General features: G+C 47.5%; 1 protein-coding gene across 1 annotated transcript in view; it reads left to right on the forward strand.

The window, feature by feature from the left end:
* The window catches only part of F13A1 (coagulation factor XIII A chain), a 140,730-nt gene extending 121,795 nt beyond the window's left edge, over positions 1-18,935 (forward strand). The window contains exons 14-15 of the mRNA XM_059078024.2: positions 11,102-11,238; positions 17,163-18,935. Of these exons, the coding sequence (XP_058934007.1) occupies positions 11,102-11,238; positions 17,163-17,316 (291 nt within the window). The 3' untranslated portion in view covers positions 17,317-18,935. The remainder of the gene's footprint in view (positions 1-11,101; positions 11,239-17,162) is intronic.
* The last annotated feature ends 1,696 nt before the right edge of the window (positions 18,936-20,631 follow it).

Genomic DNA, 20,631 nt, shown 5'->3' on the forward strand with positions numbered 1-20,631 from the left:
AAATCTCTTCTCCTGCGGCTCAAGTGACCTGGCCGGGGAGGGTGGACTTTACAAAGAGTTGTGTGGGGTTTTTGTTTTGTTTTGTGCTGTCTTTCAATTTCCATAAGGGTGTCAAAAAGGCTGTTCTTAGGGGTACTGCATTTAGAGGGTGGGGCCATTTGAGGGTAGGGCCATTTGACTGGGACTCCAGCGGAAGAGAGCTGGAAATTCTGGCCTCCGTTCAGGTCCAGGGGTGCTCAGGAAAGCAGGCAGGCGCATTCTCACAGAAGCGGTCGCTTAACCACTGACCTCATGAACTGCATTAGCCCCAAGGACAGACTAAATCCGAGGCGGGGAAGAGGTGTTCCTGGGTAAAGTCCCTCATACCCTGAAAGCCACCCAGGTGTCCCTGAGCTGTGAGAGCCCCCAGTTCCAGAAACTGGCTAGTGGACTGGCGATCAGGATGTCAGTTAGCCTACTGGAGGCACGGGGTACGGACCGCGGGTACCCAGACTGCAGGTATGCTGAAAGTGACTGCCGGGGCAGAGAGGACACAGAGAAAAGGAGGACCCGGGAAAGGAGGAGGGGAGGGGAGGAGAAAAGAAATATACATTGAAACAAACGTTACCCAGGAGACCTCATAAGCAGGAGTTGGAGAGGAAGCGAAATGCAGTGAAAGTACAAAAGCACCGTGGCTCAGAGGTCCAGACCACGTGGGACACATGTCCGCAGGTTCTAGGAAAAGGCTAGAATGCTTGGTCCGTCTCTTTGAGCCTGGGACGGGCCCACAGCTTACAGAACCTCCCAGGGTCACTATGATGAAGGCACAGGCTGAGAGGGTGTGAGAGACAAGGGTCAGGAAGGCAGGACCACCCCCACTCCGAGGCAGGAGGTGGGGGTGAGACCTGCACACGGTGCTGTGACAGTGCCAGTAGCAGTAGCTATGAGTACTGAGGTCTATGCTATTATGCTTCTCCTGTACTATCTTATTTAATCCTCATTTCCACCCTACGAGGTGGGCATTATTGTACCCATTTTACAGATGAGAAATCTGAGAGGCCCAGAGAGGGCAGTGCCCTGTAGCGTGGTGGCCAAAACACAGGCTCTGGGACCAAACTATCTGAACTCAAAGCCTGTTTCCTCAACACACTAGCTGTGTAACCCTGGACGCATCCCTTGCTGTCTCTTAGCTCCTGTTCTCTCAGCTGTTTAACGGAGACGATGGCAAGTCTTCCTTCACAGAGCTGCTGTGAGGACCAAAGCAACTAAGGGGTACCTGATTCCCAGCCCACGGTCAACGCCGAGTATGTGTTGGTTGTTGGTATCGTCCTTGTTGCTGCTCACAAGCCACTTGCCTGTCATCGCCTGCCTGATAAGGGAGGGAAGGAAGCTTCTAACCCAGGTCTTACTGATTTGGAAGCTTGTTCGGGTAACGGCTCGGCTCTGTTGCTCTCACACTGGAACTGTCACCAGAATAGAGGAGGGTGACCGCATTGACCGAATGGCCTGGTGTTTCCAGGGAGTTGGAGTGGAGTGGGGTGTCAAGGATTAAGGCTGTAGAATGGTAGATGATCCTCGGTGAGTGGATAACATGCAGCCGGTAGAGGTGGACGGAGAGCCCCCTCCAGATGCTAGCAAAAGAAAAACATAAGCAAGGGCGGTGCAGGGGACACAGCTGGAAGCCGCCGCAGCGGGAGTGCAGAGGCTGGAAGCAGGTGACTAGGGAAGAGAGGCCGAGCAAGGCAGCCTGGGGCCACTTGGAGGCGAGGCTACAAGGTTTGGCTGAGAGCTTCCTAACTGGTCTGGGAACAGGGGGGCTTCAGTGGAGATTCTAGAGCATAAATGTAACATCACTGTCAGCTCCGACCTCCCAAGAGTCGGCGGAACCTCTTGCCTTTCTCCCTTCTCTTCAAAGCCTTTGCCCAAAGCACTGTCTCCTGGGGGACCCAGCTCAGCCTTGGGGCTGGAGCTGCCTGAGGGCTAGTTTGCAGCTTTTCTTACCCAGCTCCCTTTCTAGAGCAAATAGACACCAACCTGGACCACGATGGGGCCACCTGTCTGGGTCCACGTCACCTTCCACCAAAGCCGTTAGGCCAGTGGACACGTGCTTACATCCTAGGGACCCGGTCTTGTGCTGCGTTCGTCCCCGTGAGCACGGATACCGGAACTGGGGCCAGAAGGCTATTCCTGGCACCCACCGTGCATGAGTCACAGTGTGTGACCCTCATATGGGAAACGGCAGGGAGAGACAGTCATTAACCTTTAACGAGCACACATCTCTTTGCCCAGGCTATCAAAATATTTTGATGAGAAAAGTATATTTTATTAAAATCAGACATAGAATTTGTCTCTGCCTTTCCACATGTCGATTGTGGTTCAGAGACATTTTTTAAGTCAGGAAAAGATTCTTCAGCGTTTTCACGTTTACGGAACGGCTATTTGGGGGAGGGGACGGGGGGAACAGGGGGAATTCAGCTGGTCTGCCGACTAGAGGCTGGTTTGCAGGAGTCGTGGTGTGTGACGTAGGCGCCACGTGCCGGGGGGTTCCTCCCCGTCTCGGGGAGCAGTGGAGCTTTCACAGTTTTCACGTCCTCACCCAAGTCAACGAGAGCAGGAACACCGGGGTCGGGGGAACCCTTACAGCCTCTTCTGTAGCGAAGCCCCCCAGCGCAGGGGCTTGGATGGCTGGACCCGGACATCCCGGGCTCCTAATCCTACCTGGGCTGCCCTGGGCTAATTCTTCAACATCTCAGATGTAGAATGGGTCCAGTAATATTGCTGAGCTTGTTGGGTTGCTGGGAGGGATAACAGAAATAATCCTCATAAAGAGCTTAACGCGGTCCCTTGATCACAGTCAGTACATGGTGAAGACCGGCATCTGTCGGCCTCCGTCCCCCGGGGGTACAGCCCCACCCCCAAGTTGCCTGTCCTCTTCCTCCCTTTCTTTCTTCCCCTCCTCCTCCTCCTCCTTCTTTCTCTCTCTCTCTCTCTCACACACACATCCTCTCTCTCTGAACTTCCCTGTCCCTTTTTGCAAAATAACACACTCATAATACCAGTCCCATTATTAACCTCAAGCATATAGAAAACACAAAGTTGTTCAGGACTAAATCTGGGCCGTTTCTGAGGATGCTTAGCGCCTGGCAGGACCGGCGGTTGTCGGTTAGGGTTCCCTCCCTCCCCGCCCAGCGCTCTCTGTGCCGGGGATTCTGCAGTCAAGCCCCTGAGACTGGCTCGGGGCAGGAGCGGCCCTCTGGCCAATGCTCACCTGGTGGCATTGAAACCGAGCCCTGGGTGTTGAGCACATGCTGTGTTCCCTGTGGGAGCCTCCTGAGAGTGGGGCCCGTCCCGAAGAGCCTGGAGGAGACTCGGGGGAGAGAGGAGAGGTGGTCGCACGTTCCCCCATGACCTCCTTTCAGGATCTGGGAAAACAACACCCAGTGCCATTAAAACAGCTCGGGTCCCACCGCATCTTTAGTATTTTCATGTAGGCCAGTCCTGTAGCCTTTTCAGAACGTCCCGAGACGCCAATAGAACCCATTCTCTCCTATGAATGAGGAACAATTTTGCTAGGAAAAAAATAAAACCACTTTCTATGTATGCGATTTTAAAAAGTTACAGCCGTGAACAAACCATACACCAACAGGTGTCCCTAGATTAAAAAAAAAAAAAAAAATCTTTGAAACGTTTAAAATAAGAACAGTTGACTGTTTGCAAGTATTTTTTCACAAGCATTTTAACGCGCCTCCCTGCTTCTGCCGCCCCCAGGCTGTGCACGGTGCACACAAGTGCAGGGGTTGTACTGGAGCGACGTTAGCACCGTTTCAACATGCGTTTGCTCCTTACTTATCTGTTCTGTTGGCTAAAAGAATTTTTCAGTGTTTCTGCATCCCGATGTTTAGTCACTCACTCATTTATTTAATCATTCAACAAAGAGTTACCCGGTGCCCACTCTGTAAATAAATTGTAGCAAATGCTTTAAAAAGTGTCAGAGGACAACTCAATATTGAAAATATTTTTATTGACTTTTTCTTTGAAATGGGGAAAGGCTGCTAATTTTCCTTTCAGCAGGGACCACCCCCGGTCAGCTCCAAGGACACAGCTGCTCTATTCTCACACGTCCACCTCCGCGGCCTCACAGCTTGGGGCAGCCCTCTTGTACCGGACAGTGTAGCCAGGGCCTAAGAAAGGGGGTAATTCCTAGACACCAACCAGCAGAATGTCCCCCCAGCACTCTGGCCCTGCAGCGGTGAGGAGAAGGCAGGTCACATGGGGAAGGTCCCTGCTGACCCCCCGGGTCTTGGCTTCCTCCGGGTGGCTCCACTCCAGACCAGAGCCGACACTTGTGGGAGCTGTGCCCACACAGTGGACAACGAAAGGACCAAATCGAGCCCACTCGCCACTCACCAAGCCACGCAGCCCGGCGGGACGCTGCGTCCACTGGGAAAGGGGCTCCCTTTCCTAACGAGCACAGAGGCACCGGCGCTGGCTCCACGCCCAGATCGCCTCTGAGTCAAGACACTGTCTGGGTTTTTCTTAAGCATCACTGTACTGCTGTGTTCTAACTGGGGCCCGCCACTCACCTGAGGTCCAGTGTAAAAGCCTCTTCGTCTCTCTTCTGTCCGTGCCTGTGGAAGCCCCAATTTTAACCAGAGACGAGCAAGGCCGGCAGGGATGCTGTGGCGGATGCCTGGGCCCTGCTCCTCCAACGTCCCAGTTCATACGCGTCTTCACTTGTTTACCGGAGGACACGTTAAAACTGGGTGGCCACCTGGGGTGTAGCGAGCGTCCCCAGATGCTTGACAGCCACCAGGTACCTTGTGAGACTGAACTGCAGTGTCATTTCATTCTGTGAGAGCCTAAATAGCTGAAGCTTGCCATCAAGGCAGAAAATGAAAACAAAACTCTGTGTTCTAATTATCCCGGACCCCAACCCCTAAACCATTTCTCCCGCCATGTTTCCCACGGAGCATGTTTCTCCCTCCTGGCCTCCCGTGGGTTCTCCGTGATGCTGACACGTGGTCCAGCCACCAGGACGCACCCCTGCCATGTCCACAGCCCTTCAGTGGGAGGCTGGAGCAGGGCACGGGGGGTGGGCTTCTCCACGTCTCTTCAGAAAGCGTCAGTGGAGGCTGCCAGCTTCTCTCCTTTGTGCTTCTCGGCTCCGGCACCTGAGAACCCAAATCCGCATCACTGCCCACGAGGGAACTTGAGGCTGGGGAAGGGTTCCTGGTCACGCTGGCAGCACTGTCTCCCTTCAGACCTCCATGGCACTTAGAGTCAATAACTGCAACATTGCTGATGCTCTGCCAGCTCGCTTCACATACGATATCACGCTGAATCTGCCCAAGAACCTCATAAGAAACCGAGGCCCAGAGAGTTCAAGTGATTGGCCCGAGGACACACAGCAGTGGTCCCTGGTCTTCAGACCCCGAGTCCAGCATGCCTTCCCCTCGGCGTCCCCCAGCCACGGTCACTGTCCTTGTCCAGGCCATCACAGCGGTGCCCTCAGCACGGCCGTAAGCCTGTGGGGAAAATCAAGGCCTGTCTGTGAGGTCCCACCGTGAGGCGCCCTGAGCAGGTGAAGTCCACGGACCTGGGGAGGGTCCCAGGCAGGGTACCACCAGCCATGGCTTTACACGCTCAGATAGCTGACTCTCTCTCCGTCCTCTGTTGGTCCCAGAGGATCAGGCAGTGGGTTACTCCGTTGGCCAGGAGAGCACGTCCCAGACTCTCCGTGAGCGACGCCTCCACCCGAAGGGAAGCATTTCCCCCTCCCTCTCAGCACAGCTATGGAGCAACCTGCATCTGAGAATGAGAACGAGAAGCACTGGTAACCTAGGGGTATACCTAAGACACGTCCTCTATGCATTCCTGTTCACACAGAAGCCAAGTTAAACAAGAATAACGAATCGCATCTACCCTGTCATGTGATCACAGAATGCTTGAGCTACTGGCTCTTTTTTTTTTTTAATGATGTCTCTATCTGTACCCCAAATAGAACATCCTATAATCATCAAGTAATACAGTATATCAAGGCCCCAAGTCTACCTTGTCACATTTTCCTCTGGCATAGAAATCTGCTTCTTTCCCCATAAAGTCAAAAAGAAGGAGTTGGGTAGTAATACAGATGTTTTCAAATTTAGTTCAGAATCAAGTTGGAATCACTGTGCTCAACTGGTAGCTTAGAGACGGCAAAAGGTAACACTGCAAATGATCCTTCAGTGCATTTCAGGAAGTAAAGAAACTATTTTCAGCAGAAAAGTTTACTATTTTTGCCTCTCTGCTGTCAGAGATGACAGCTTATGTAGTGCTTAAAGATGAAGGCTTTGGAGTCAGAAAGACCTAGATTCGTGTCTGGGTCCTGCCAACGTACAGGCTCTGTAACTGGGGGATTTTGTTTGTCTTCTAAGTTTCCGTTTCACATCAATAGAGATGGGGATAATGTTAATGTCCACTGCCAAGTCCATAGAGGATCAAAGAGGATAATGTAAGTAAAATGATGAGCAGGATGCCTAAGTAAACACTAAAAGTAATGTGAGTGTTGCTATTCTTGTTATTACTTATCAGAGTCAGTGCAGTGGGCGGTTAAGCAGTGACTCTGGCACCAGACTGTCTGCATCCAAGTCTCACTTCCCCTACTTGCTGTGTGAACTTGAACAGGTCACTTAACTTCTTTGTGCCTCACTTTCCTCATCTGTGAAGTGAATTCTCATAGCGTCTACCTCATAGGGTCCTGAGGATTAAATGAGTTAATATAAGTAAACCACTTAGCAGCGTCGTCCAGTAGAACTTTCCATAATGACGGGAATATCCTAAATCTGCACCTTCCAATAGGATAGCCACTAGACACAGGTCGATGCTGAGTACTTGAACTGTGGCTGGTACAACTAAGGAACTCAACTTTAATTTAATTTAATTTTAATTCATTTAAATTTAAATAGCCCCTTGTGGCTGGTGGCTACCACACTGGACGGCGCAGACTTAGAACACTGCCTGACTGTCGAAAAACCTGACCGTCGTAAAAAACAAAATTTGCACTATTTAGTCAAGGCTAACCTAAGTGGGCTCTTGAGAAGAAACAGTGGTGCGGGTGCTGGTGAACTGATTGACAAACAAGCAACTGCTTACTACCAGCAGTGACCGTAAGGTGTGGAGGAGGGGAAAAATCATTTTCCACTAATTCATGGAATCCATGATTGACAGCACTTGAAGTAAGGGCTGTGAGGTGAACTAATAAATCATGTGAATTACATGGACAACTAGGGTCATTCTTTCCAAACTTTTTCCTTCATTTCAGTTTTGATTTTGAATACAGTTATTATGTATATTATAAAGCATATACTCCATGGAAGGGAGCTTGTGATTTCCTAAAAAGTAATTTCCTCCCAAAAGTGTGTGTGTGTGTGTGTGTGTGTGTGTGGTTAGTAACTTTCTTGTTTATCAAAGAAACAGAATACTGATCATTATGAAACAGCATAAAAGACAAGAACTCAGTACGTCAATATCGGTGAAGGGTGTTTAACTTGAAAAAGTATCGTATTTTACGTTGGTATTAAAAAAACAGAAATATTTTAAATGGAATATTGAAAAAAATCAGGGCGCAAAAGTATTTGATGTCACTGGGTATGACATATGCTTCATCCTTTCCTCTGGTCCAGGTAATGGCTGGTCTTCTCTGTAGTGAACACACACTGCAAATTGCACACCACTTAAATCAACACATAATATGAAAATACTATGTATAATGCTCCATTTTCCTTGAAAGCGGGAGGAAATACCTGCACTTAAATTGCCTAAGCAGAAGACAGGGGCGCTGAGTGTTGGACAGGCTTTATATTTGGTTTGGTTTGAGTTTCTAAGTTTCGTTATTATCTCAGCAGTGAGGTAAAGGACGTTTAAATCCGGGTGCAGGAGACCAGTGTCAGAAAAGGGACACGAGTCTTTGTTAATTGCAAAAGAAACACTCTAGGACCTGAGAAGGGCCCCCTCCTTCAGGCTCCAGTATCAGAGAAGGCTGAGAAGTATTTATTTACCCGTGCCAGCAGCTAATAACAGAGGTCATCTCTGGAAGCAAAGTGATTAGGCATGACACGGGAAGTTATCTGAGAAGGCTTCATCTTCTAATCATATTCAGATCTGAAGCCTATCTCTGAAGGCCCAAAGCCTGGGCCAGCCTTTCAAATACGAAATTCCCCTTATCTCTGCCATCAGGCACTGGAAGGGTCCACTTTGCTTTCCACAGCCGAAGAATCTTCCTGTGGAGGTAGCCTGCCAGGATGTAAAGGATCCTTAACTTTGAACCCATCAGCCCCTTGAGGGCCATGGATAGACATCCTGGGTCTGTAGTGAACCCCCTAAAACTACCTGCAAAGTGTATGTGTCTTGTATTTGTCACTGGGTTTGTCCATGGGAGGAAGGCTCAGTAGCTATTATCAGATTTTTAAGGGTTTGTCCCCGTAATCTCAATAGCATACCATGAAGAAAACAGATGACTCCAGATATTTTCCCCCCAAATCAAAGTGATCATAGCAAACACTTTCACCAATAGTGTCTCTAAAGCAGTCCCACTTTCTCCAATTTCGACAGTTTTTGTAAATGTTATCTTTATCCTGTATTTTTAGAAACCAAAAAGTGCTCTGAAGTATTTTTCAACTTAGGAAAAATATGTTGGGTGTACTTGAGAATTAAACCAAAGATTCTATGTAAAGTATTCTAATAATGCACTTTTAGACAGGCATCCGTCGGTATCCATGGGGACTGGTTCCAGGACCCCTGCAGATACCAAAACCCATACCCACAGGCTGAGCATCCACAAAGTCAACCAACCTTACATTCTGCTCTGCATGCCAGGGTGAGGACCACTGAGACACATTGCTTGGCCTACAATCCATGCTTTGCAGGTGACACCTGCGGTCGTCACCACCGTAATCAGTGTCTGCTCCACCCCGACGCCGCTTTCCAGCTCTCCACCCATCCCACCTTAGGGGGTGGAGATTTGAATGTAATGACCATGGAGAATTGGCTGCAATTTTCATTTTGCTTATAGATTTTTAAAATCCCATAGACATAAATTTAATCATGAACATGTCTTAAAGAGTAAAGCCACTACTTACAATGGCCAGGACATGGAAGCACCCTGAGTGTCCATCGCCAGATGAATGGGTGAAGAAGATGTGGCTCATACATACAATGGAATATTACTCGGCCATAAAAAGAAACGAAACTGAGTTATTTGCAGTGAGGTGGATGGACCTAGATACTGTTATACAGAGTGAAGTAAGTCAGGAAGAGAAAAACAAATACCGTACGCTAATGCATATATACAGAATCTAAAAAAGAATAAAAAGGTTCTGAAGAACCTAGGGGCAGGACAGGAATAAAGACACAGATGTAGAGAATGGACTTGAGGACACAGGGAGGGGGAAGGGTAAGCTGGGACGAAGTGAAATAGCGGCATGGACCTATATATACACTACCAATTGTAAGATAGCTAGTGGGAAGCAACCTCATAGCACAGGGAGATCAGCTCGGTGCTGTGTGTCTACCTAGAGGGGTGGGATAGGGAGGGTGGGAGGGAGGGAGACGCAAGAGGGAGGAGATACGGGGATGTATGTATATGTATAGCTGATTCACTCTGTTATACAGCAGAAACTAACACACCATTGTAAAACAATTATACTCCAGTAAATATGTTAAAAAAAAAAAAAAAAGAGCAAAGCCATAAGGTTCTAATTCTTAACGCTACAGCCAACGAGTGAGAATCTTCTTCTCTGGGCAATGTCCTTCCTCTTTCCCTCTATTCATAAGAAAGGCTCATTTCCACATGATTTTTCCTGTGTTATAGACCGCTTAAAAAATAAGGGAGTATAGTGCCTGGGTTGATGTATAGAAAACTCAAACAACCAATAAGTTTCATTTTTAAGCAGTCAACCTAATGTAACAAACACCTACTGGACACCAGCTAGATACTGGAGTTGAAAGTGGGCTAAAATAAGGTGAATAAAGCAAACTACCCCAAGTATTGCTAATCCAAAAAAGTATGAGCTATACTGCATTGAGCCTTTGTCAATGCACCATGCATTGTGTTAGCTGCTTCATATGTATTAACTCATCCTGCTCCTTTCCTATGATGGAAGGACTATTGTTATTGTCTTGTTCCCAAGTGATTTAGAGCTTATACAGACCCATCCATTTGGCATACAAAGCCCCTAAACGAACAAACAAATCCTATAGCTCCCTGGTCGTTTTCCAGCACGTCGCGTTGGCGTTAGGAAAACATAGAGTCCCAAGTGTGGTACATTGTGAACACAGCATGAGAACGAATAATAATAACAACAACAATAATAATAGCATTCTACATAGATTACCCCATAGGAACGTCAGTCCTGTTTCAGAGACAAGAAAACTGAGTCTCAGAAAGGTTGGAAAAGTCACCCGAGGCCCCACTGCTAGTAAGCGTTGGAGCTGTCCTTGAACTCTGGTCACTTTGCCAAATACCCAATACTTCTGAGACTTGTGATGGATAAACTCACCACAAAAAACCTTACAGCCTCCTGGACACAGATGCTGTGGCTGCAGAGGAAAAGTCCCTTTTGCCTATTTTAGTGTCCAGATTCCTCTCCTTCAAGTTCAATGGTGAGGCCTCCCTCCTCGGACATATTTCTTTCTAGAGCGCCTCCAAGTAAGAAGGCGCAGGCCCCGTGGAGTGTTTTCTTCCTCTTGAACTCAGGGGCCCCTCCTGTCCTGGCGGGAAACTTGAACCCCTTCCAGGAGCAGAGTTCACCTGGCTGCCCGCACCACAGAAAGCTGCTGCTACACCAGATGCACTTCCACCTCCTGCTGACAGCAACAGCTGGGGGCCATGGATGTTCACCTGAATCCTAATTAGGGTGGGTTTTATAATGGGGAAACGAGTGTGATTCTAATTAGTAACTGTCCATCTTTTTCTCGATAGGTATCCCCCAGTTAAGGCAATAGCCTCATAGCACTTGTTCCCTTGCCCAAAAATGGCCATGCTGTAAAACAGAAGAAAAAGTAAAGAGGGTTAAAGATACAGGGGAGCATCAAGAGGCTTTATGTGCTGCTAAGGAGCTTCTCTCTCTCCCGATTCACTTCTTAGGTCCATGGCGCTCAGGTGGTAGGTTCTGACATGATCGTGACCGTTGAGTTCACCAATCCTTTAAAAGAAACTCTGAAAAATATTTGGATTTCCCTGGATGGTCCTGGAGTGACGAAACCCATAAGGAAGATGTTCCAGTGAGTGCTGGGAAAGTGGGGAGGTGAGGTGGGGTTGTAGGAAGTTCTGTCTCTCTCCATGTTTTCCAAACTCACATCCAATCCCCAGCGAACATGTCTGAGAAGCTGCTACCTCCAAAAGCACAGCGTTGCTTTGACCAACACTTCCATCATTCAATCCTTAAAACCACCTCAATGGGGTGGGCACTATAATTAGCTCCCTTTGGTGGTGGAGGAATTTGAGGCTTTGAGAGGTTCACTGGTTTGTCCCAAGTTTTGCGTTTTATAGAAGTAAGCCAACATCCAGACGTGGCTGGCTGATTGCAGATCCCAGAGTTCAAGAATTGTGCCGGACTCCTTCCTCGTGTACCCATTCTTCTCGTATTTACGGAGGTAGCCCGCTGAAGGATGTCCCCTTTCGTGAGTCCTTTCTTTCCAACCCCACCTCCAAGATCTTACCAACCCGCTCTCTAGAACTGTTGCTTTCAGTAGAACAAAGGTGAGCCTAGAGAGTTCTAGACTTGGTTCCCTATTCAAGGGACCAACGGCCACCCTGCGCTCTGTAGTAACACAAATGAAACTCTGCTTCTTCCACACCTCGCGCCGTTAGATTGTACCCTACAGTTCTCAGCTTCTGTGACTTCTACTGACGAAGAGTGTCACCCAACAAGACAGCCCATTCCGTGTTCAGGTACTTCTAGTCGTTAGAAAACAATTCCACCTTTCGATCCCACCGATGACCCTGACCCCGTCATCTGGACCTGTACGCAGAGGCACATTTGTCTGCCATCTAATGGCTTGCAAATGTTTGCACACAGCTGTCCAATCTCCCTGCGTCTTCTCTCTTCCTACACTGACTTCCTTCCTCTCCTCCCTAATGTGGTCTCGGCTCCCGCCCTCGGCCACGCCCTCCGACTCGTCAGTACTCCTCTCAAAGTGTGACGCCCAGAATGCAGCCCAATCTGTGAGTTTATTACTTTCATTTCTACCACAAAGAAGTCACTGTCAGCATCAATCAATCTAGCATATTTCCTGTGGGGTGACCTTCTAAGGTACAAAAAAGGAGGCGCAGGGATTTGGAAACTGCCTTATGGCCCAGATATGTTAGGAATTTCCCCAGCGCCCTTTATGGAAGCTACCCCGATCGGAGTCTGTGAGACAAATGCAAGGCCTCTTTCACCCTTTCTGAAGCACCGTTAAAGACGATGTGTGCACTAGGGGCTCGCTGCATTTCTTTGAAATTACAGCGCTCACAGCTTCTGCATCCCATCATGTAAGAGGTACCTGATGCTGGAGGATGCAATAAACAACAGAGAAAATAATTTGAGTGCTTTTTTAAAAAAATGCAAGCACAAAACATAAAACCTTCCTGTGCTAATAGGAAAGCTGCAAGAAAAAAAAAGAAAATTTAAATTAGAAATCAACCCCAGCTAGAGGGAGAGGTCAGTAGAGCTAGCCCTGCTTTCATCAGAAACGACAGTCTCACTCAGCCATTCTCACACCTTCCCACTCGAATCAGATGCAAGAATCGCTCAGGCAAAGTGAAACACATTTCTTCTTTAAAACAGCCCCCTGCTGAAGCCAATTTTTCCTTCTCCAACGAGCCTCATCTGAGGGTACCAGAACCTCCTGCCACCTTGTCACCTTGGCTGTGCAAGAATTCCACCTTGATCCCAAACCAATGCAAGGAAGGAGATAATCTGCGTATTAGAAGAAAGATGAAGCCTAGCACAGTGCAATGACCCGCCATTTAGGAGACACGGGGCTCAAAGGGGGTTGAGCGTCCGGGTGCATTTCTTACTGTTAGTATCTGACATTGGGGTAGGACAAAGGGGGGTGAACTGGGGAACGGATGGAAGAGACCAGTGCCTACACAGTGGACACAAAGCAAATGTCCCGCCTGCACTCCGCCGTTGGGTTTATCAGTAATCACCTTCAACGCATAGGTCTATGGCAGATCAGTAACAGACAGAGAGCCAGGTCCTCAATCTCTTATGGGGATCCAGATCCAGAGGGTGGATCTCTCCAAAGCAAGGGAAGCTTTCTTTCTCAGAGACTGTCAAAAATTGGAAATAACTTGACATAGAAAATACTTATGACCTAGGGTGAGCTTGGGACTTCGGAGAGACCACTGGTTTCTCTGTTTCCTCGTGTTTCCTCCTCACACCTTCACAGCCCAGACCTGAGCCAGCCAGCACGCACAACCATCTTGGTGGATGGTTGAAACACTGCAGTGTACCCTAGACCGCCAAGACCTGATCAAAGAGCAGCACGTCAATGTAACGACTTGAACCCTTAGGAAGTGCAATTCTGTAGAACCAGAACCCTTCACAAGACTGTATTCCTTTCTGAGATACACGCCTTGAATAGTCAAGGGAGTCTCCACCCCACCTGCCCACCCAAGGGCCCTAGGCGTCAGGGGGTCTGGAGCTCCAAGCAGAGGGTCTGGAAGGCGGGAGCTAGCGAGCAGGGAATCGAACGTGGAATAGGTGGTGCCACGTCCATTCCTCAGTCGGGACACGGTCAATTCCACTCCCAAATGATTTACCTTCCTGCTCTGTCCCCGACCTCCCCACACCTTCCTCAGATGCTCAGAGGTGCTGCTCCCACAGACCGGCAGCTGTCCAGCTTCTGCACTTGACACTTCGGCAACATCAAATAATTCATCTTCCAGATTCATTTTGCTCTTTAAAAAGTGATGAGGTGCCGTAAGTTATTTTAAGAGAAAAGTTCCCCGACTTTGTGATTTTGTTTTAAATTTTGAGTCTCTCAAGTAGGACAGGGGGCTAGACACATGGAGGACAAACCAGAGATAGTTGCAGTTTACTGTGATAATAATCCCCTACGCCTGCCCGTGCTTAAGATGATAAATGGCCGGCGTATCTTGATTGCTCAGCGCATTACTGAGAATCATTTATCACAACATCTATCCCTGGGAATATAGGATTATTCCAGTATTACTCCACTTTTTTGTCTTTGAATTTGATTTATTTATTTTGTATACTCCACTTAGCAAGATGGGGAAATGATTTTTTCCTTTCTTTGTGCATGCATTTTTCTGTAGGTAAATGCATACTTAGGCATGCATGTGTCTCTTCATGTATGAGTATCTTCAGTGATACTCGTGAGTGGCCATGGACACATGGATGCCTGTCATTACGGGGACGAGCTTATGAGTGAGACCAAATAATGAAGTAAAGCTCAGGGTTTACGGTTTCTGTCTGAGGGAGTTGCCTCATTTCTCTAGGCCGCAGGCCATATCCTTAAGCGGGACAACTCTTTTGCAAAATGTTCTGGATGGGTCACTTGGAGAAACCAGGGAAGAAAGAATGAATGGATCCGGGTGAAAACAGCACAGCTACTGAGAAATAAATATCTAAAAGCCTTATTCATATTGAAAAGATTATTTACATTAAGGGTAGAGAATTGTTTCTCTGCATACAAGCCAGAAGAACTTGCCTAAATTATGTTACAGGCAGTTCAGGCAGAAAATGATGACCACAGAGGTGATGGTGATAATAATAATAATAATAATAATAGCAAAGCAGCAGCAGCAACATATGTCTAATACGTGGTATTTGACCACATCTTGCCACGCTTCTAAGCACAGCACAAATACTAACTCACCCGCCCTCTCCACACCCTTTTCAATATTTCACAGTGTCCTTTTACAGGTGAGGAAACCCACAGGGAGCTCAGTGTTTTTCAAACCTTGAATCATAAAAGTAATTTAACGAGTTGGAAAAATACTCCCATATGTAGGCTCTGGGTGTGCACTTGTCACATAATTTGGCTTTTCTATAACCCAATAAGATAATTTCTATAGCCTCATTTCTAAAGAACAAAAATTAAGAACCAATGACATTCATTGAGACTCGCAGAACCAGTGCCTGTGGCGGCCCTAGACAGAGAAGTCCCCTAGCCTTAGAGGCATTTCCCAATTCACTGGCCACAGATACAAGAGTAAAGGGATTTCTTATTTAGCGGCTAGATGTCTAAGATTTGGAGCCTTTCCCCCTTTCATCCCAGAGGATGTACACCTGCAGCCAGCTAAAATACGTATTGTTCTAGTGATCTCTGAGAATATCATGGGCTTCTAACTTTATGTAGACTAGGTCAAGCACAGGTGGATGGCCCGATATTTCTCCTTCGCTTTGGCTCTGTCCAAAGTGATGCTGTATGGCCCTGACCTCCAAGGGCAAATGGGGATCTTGTAGCTGAGGCCTTTGAACCACTCCAGACTCACCAACAGTCCCCTTCTGTGCCACCCTCCCGCCACCACTCCAGTTCAAAGCCACGGTGTTGCCGTCAGCTCCTTTGGTTCCCAGGCCACCCCGTGGAGCTCGAAGGAAGTGCCCTCCCAGCCCCTGGGCCCTCGCTCAGGGGTCTAAGGATCCACTCACCAAATTCCTCTGCACAACACGGTCTTCATTTCTGAGCACCCTCTCCGTGTCCGCAGTGTGAGTCTCTGTTCTTCCAGGGTCTGGGCCATCAGGATCTGTGACTGCGGAAGGTTCCACAGGCTCCTTAGGACCTCAGAGTCCTCGTCTGTAAAACAGGACAGTGGGATGAAGTGATTTCCAAGTCCTTTCCAATTCTGATATGCTGTGCCCCAATAACCCCATAAAAAGAGTCTGGCCCCTTTTCTCTCTTTTTAAGACACGCGTGGTGGTCTCCATTCAGATCCCTGATGCTTTCCCAGAAAAGTGCAGGCCAAGTTGGGTTATACGCAAAGCTGCCCAGCCAATGCCTGGCCTGAGTCAGAGAGCGGAGACCAGGAAGCCTCCCATAACAAGACCTGCAGGAAGCTCTCAATACTGAACAAAAGGGCATCTGTCTTGCTTGAGAAACCAGACATATGAAAAAGCAAGCACAGTGGTCGGAAAAGGCATTTCAGCGAGGATACAGGATGAAATGTAGTACAGAGAAGTAGAAAGAGCATGTGCTTTAGAAACAGATAAACTTGGGTCCAAATCTTGCCTTTGCCCATTAATACCTGTGTGACCATGGAAACATCACCTCCCGTGTTTAATCCCTTCATTTTTCTTAACTAGAAAATTTGTCCAATAGTGTCCACCTCAGGGGACCATCATAAATATAAAACCTGCATGTAATCGCCTCCTGAGCGTCTATCGCATCGGGAGTGGGGGTGGGGGTGGGGGGATATGTGAAATACTCCAGAGAAGCCTAAATTCCCCACCCTGATTGACTTCGTAATCCATTGGGCTGGGCTTGGCCATGACTCTTAGGAAGACCTCAGAGCATGGCCACAGGGCACGAGGAAAAGCAGGACCACTGAAGGCCCCACCATCAGGATGCATTAGGGCATCAGCAATAAATGCGTAGCATCAAGGTATGTGGGCAAGGGACCAAAATCGATTGGTTGAAACAGGATTATGAATCACAGAGCAGGCTGGGTGATGTTCCAGATCCTGGGCCTGGGAACAGGTCCATCCCAAGGGGTTTGACCAGAACCAGTTAGAGCATCGGGACCTCAGTAAAGGCAGCTGGGGGTTCAGAGAGAAGTCTGATCCCAGGAGGGTACTTTAGCCCGCAAATGAACCGAGGGAGATCAGTCATGTCCTCAAGGGGACTGTGGAGGCCTGGGGATAAGCTGAAGTCCAGCTGACTCATGGCTGGCCAGGTGCTCCGCTCCGCCCCACCCCACGCCGCATGGGCCACGTCCACCAGAAGGCCAGCTGATGCATCCGTGTGGAAGGAACCAGGACCCATGGGGCTGCCTCTGGCTGAGCCTCATCTAGGGGCCTCATTCGGGTGGTCGCTGGAAATCAGCCACCCTGGCCCTTCCGTCTCCCAGCCAGCCTCAACCAAAAGAAAGAGAACCTGTGACTCAGGCAGGGGCCTCGCTGCTTCCTGGTCGAGGTGGGAAACAGGATGTGCCTCTCTGGAGCATAAAACCTTTCCTGTCTCTTCCATCCTTTCAGGGAAATCCCGCCCAACTCCAGCGTGCATTGGGAGGAGGTGTGTCGGCCTTGGGTTTCTGGCCCTCGGAAGCTGATGGCCAGCATGACCAGTGACCTCTTGAGACACGTGTACGGCGAGCTGGACTTGCAGATTCAGAAACAACCGTCTATGTAGACGCACAGGGGCCTGAGATGGGTCCGAGCACTTGGCCTCTTGTAGTCTTGGCTAAGGGAATTCTAATGCAAAAATAGTCAGCTCTTGCTTTAACTTAGCTGTGAAGACCCGGACAGGACTGGATAGACCGCCAGACTGGTGATGCCCCGTGTTTGGAAGACACACTTTTCAGTGTGGCTATTCAATGTGGAAGTTAGTTTTTAATCGCTTCACCTTCCAAAGGATTCTGAGCATTAGCTTTAATTCAGCCCTAATTAAGCTCTCATAGTTCATAAACGTTATCATTTCTCATCTCACATGGCTGCAGCTCCAAGTATCGGAGGACTTCCCGTAGGAAGGGGATTTGCTCAATACCTGGCCTCATGTAAAACAGGGCTGCTCATCCCCCACCCAGCCTTTTCAGGGTAACGTACTCCCCAAACAGGAGGCCAGCACATGATTTGGGCCCTAGAATTCTATTCCCCTTTCTTGGAATCAGTTTTATCCTCTGTGTCAGAATATTTTTCCCAGGAATCGAGTGCAGCATCATTTTTCTTCTTGGCAGAGCCAGGGAAAGGTCTTTCATCCTGCACCTGCAGCAAAGCTAGTGCCTGCCAAATTTCACAGATTTTCCTTGTGAGAAGATGTGGCCCCATATTAACAAATCGCATTTGTGGAAAACTTAATCACCTAAGAGGAGATAAGAAAGCAGGTGCAGTACTCAGATCTATTAAATAATGTCGTTTTATAGTGCATTTTGTAGGAGTTGTCACGCTGTGGCCTGATCAGCAGGAAACATTAGCCCTAACTTTAACCCTTTGGGGGCTGTAGTACTAGAAAGTAACAAGGCCGACTTGGGACAGTAAGGATGAGGAGTTAGTCTCTTTCGTTAGTAATTATACTTCACCTGTCTCTCTGGAAGCATCTCCTTTGCACAATGACACAGGTCCAGATACAGTTTTAGAGATGGAATAAACCCAACAAGTTGCGGAAGCTGGCAGATTTAGTGACCAGACATGTGGAAGGATAGGCAGCCACTACTTCTCTTGTCCTTCACATCACCCGTGCTGAGACCTCAGCTCAGCACACAAGTGCCACAAGGTAATATGGACTCCACCTTGCAAACTGCCAGTGCTCCAGCACACCCAATGACAGAGGATGCTGACATCATTTGTATTAGGCTCCAAGGTTCCAACAGACAAGGCTCTCTGGTATTTATTTGCAAGGCTGATTTATTGGCAGAATTACCCATTGATATGGCTAGAATGTGATTTAGGTCAGTAGACTGTGATTCTTAGCAAAAAAAGAAAAGAAAGAAAGGAAAGAAAAGAAATGATGAACAGTGAGAAGGAAGCTGGGGAAACGTCCCAATGAAACTCTCTGGTCTCTAGAAGCACATTTCTAAGCCTTTGAGGCTGTTCCCGAACCTTCAGCACCAGGAATCCATGAGGGTCAGCTGGTCCCCTCCACAGGTACATCATACCTAACTGTACTGAGTGATCTTCCAGCATTTTCCAAGCCTTCCAATCCTCAATTCTAAACTGAAATGCATTTAGCTAGACTGTTAAACTGGCTTAATATAGTATATTCTTATTAACTAGAATGTAATCAAAGCTTAAAATAAAGTTAACCTGATTGTATTTGCATCTGCACAGAAGTGAACACTTTTACTTTTCAATACAACATGTTACTAGCCACAGCTGCCCAAGAAACCACCCTTCTTCAGCAGTAGATAACCCACCCTGGATAGTGAAACAAGCATCTCTCCTTTAGAGAAAAGGACTCGAAGGGGTAATGATGTTACAGTTAGCTTTCCTCACTGCTCTCTCTACATTTTATTAACCTCATGCACCAAAGGAGCAAGTTTGGTTCAAAAATCAGATTCCAGAAACCGCAAAATCTCTGTAGATACTTTTTCATGAATAATCCCATGAAGCATTATGGTGACTCAGTGGACAAGCCAGCGGGTATACCTTTCATAACGGACACCTTTTGTGGTCTTAGAACAGAGATGGGAAATATATGACAGATATGTATTGGAGGTCCTATATTCATGGCAGACATCACTGAACAACTGCATCCTAGATAGGGCCTCAGGATCCTTCTCCACACAGTACTCCAAAGAGCTATTACCAACTGATAAGGAGTTGGCACTCATAATAAAACCTGTTCGCCACACCTACCTTAGAGCCAGCCTATCCCCTTTGACAACGGCGACTCTACACTGTGTAATAATGCTGTGGCTCTAAAAATCATATTGTAGCACTGGTAACAAGCAGTGTACCTCGGATAGCAGCAGAGACTCTAAATTCTAGTTTTTGCCTCTTATAGTCCTCTATTCTTTGAATGAATCCTTATTTGTGTTTATAGCTTCGATGACTAAAGAGGGGTAACAATACTTTTATTTTCACAAGGTTCTTCTGGGAGTAGATCAAGCAAGCCTTAACAACAACACATGCAAAACTGTAGATAGAGAGATAGATAGATAGAGAGATAGATAGATAGAGAGATAGATAGATAGAGAGATAGAGAGATAGATAGAGATAGAGAGATAGATAGATAGAGAGATAGATAGATAGAGAGAGAGATGGTTGAGTGAGAAAGAGAGAAATGAGAGAGACTGTATGAATATGGTTGTGTGTCAAATAATTTTACTGTAACAGCCCTTTAAAAAAGCAAATATTATTATTTCCAACCTGTCGATGAGGAAGCTGAAAAGGCCTAGGAAGCCACGCATGGAGGCAAATCCAGCTGGGGTGGGAGTAGGCAGTGAAAACAACCTCCGCTTTGCTGTACACTCTTTCAATCTCATTTTATCTCCCGGAGTTTTAAGAATACTGCGTTAAAACCAACTCATTACTCTTTGAAGAGTTGCAGTATAATAACAAATAAAAAATGTACAAATTTGTAACAGGAATAGGGGGTGAAATGGAGTTTGTGCTAGATTCACTGGCAAATCAAAAGTCACAAAGTTCCAGGTGTAAGTTGATCATTGATGAACATCCTTCCAATGTTACTTTAAAATAATCGACCCAATCATCCATTTATTCTTCCTTTCTACCTCCAGCCATCCTCCCACCAGCCAGCCAGCCAGCATTCCAACCACCTGTCCATCCTCGATTCCAACCACCCATTTAACCATCCATCACTCGTTAATTATTGTATGCAAGCATGAATTCAACAAGGATTTATTGAACATTAAGCATCATACTGGAGATCCAAAGATAGAAAGCCCAGGGTCCCTACCCAGAGAGAGTTCACAAAGCCAGACGGGAAGCCAGAGAAATAAATAGATAAAATATGTATAAAGTATGTATTTATCAATCTATAATTAGT

Source organism: Kogia breviceps, chromosome 10 (genome assembly GCF_026419965.1).
Source record: "Kogia breviceps isolate mKogBre1 chromosome 10, mKogBre1 haplotype 1, whole genome shotgun sequence".
NCBI lineage: Eukaryota > Metazoa > Chordata > Mammalia > Artiodactyla > Physeteridae > Kogia > Kogia breviceps.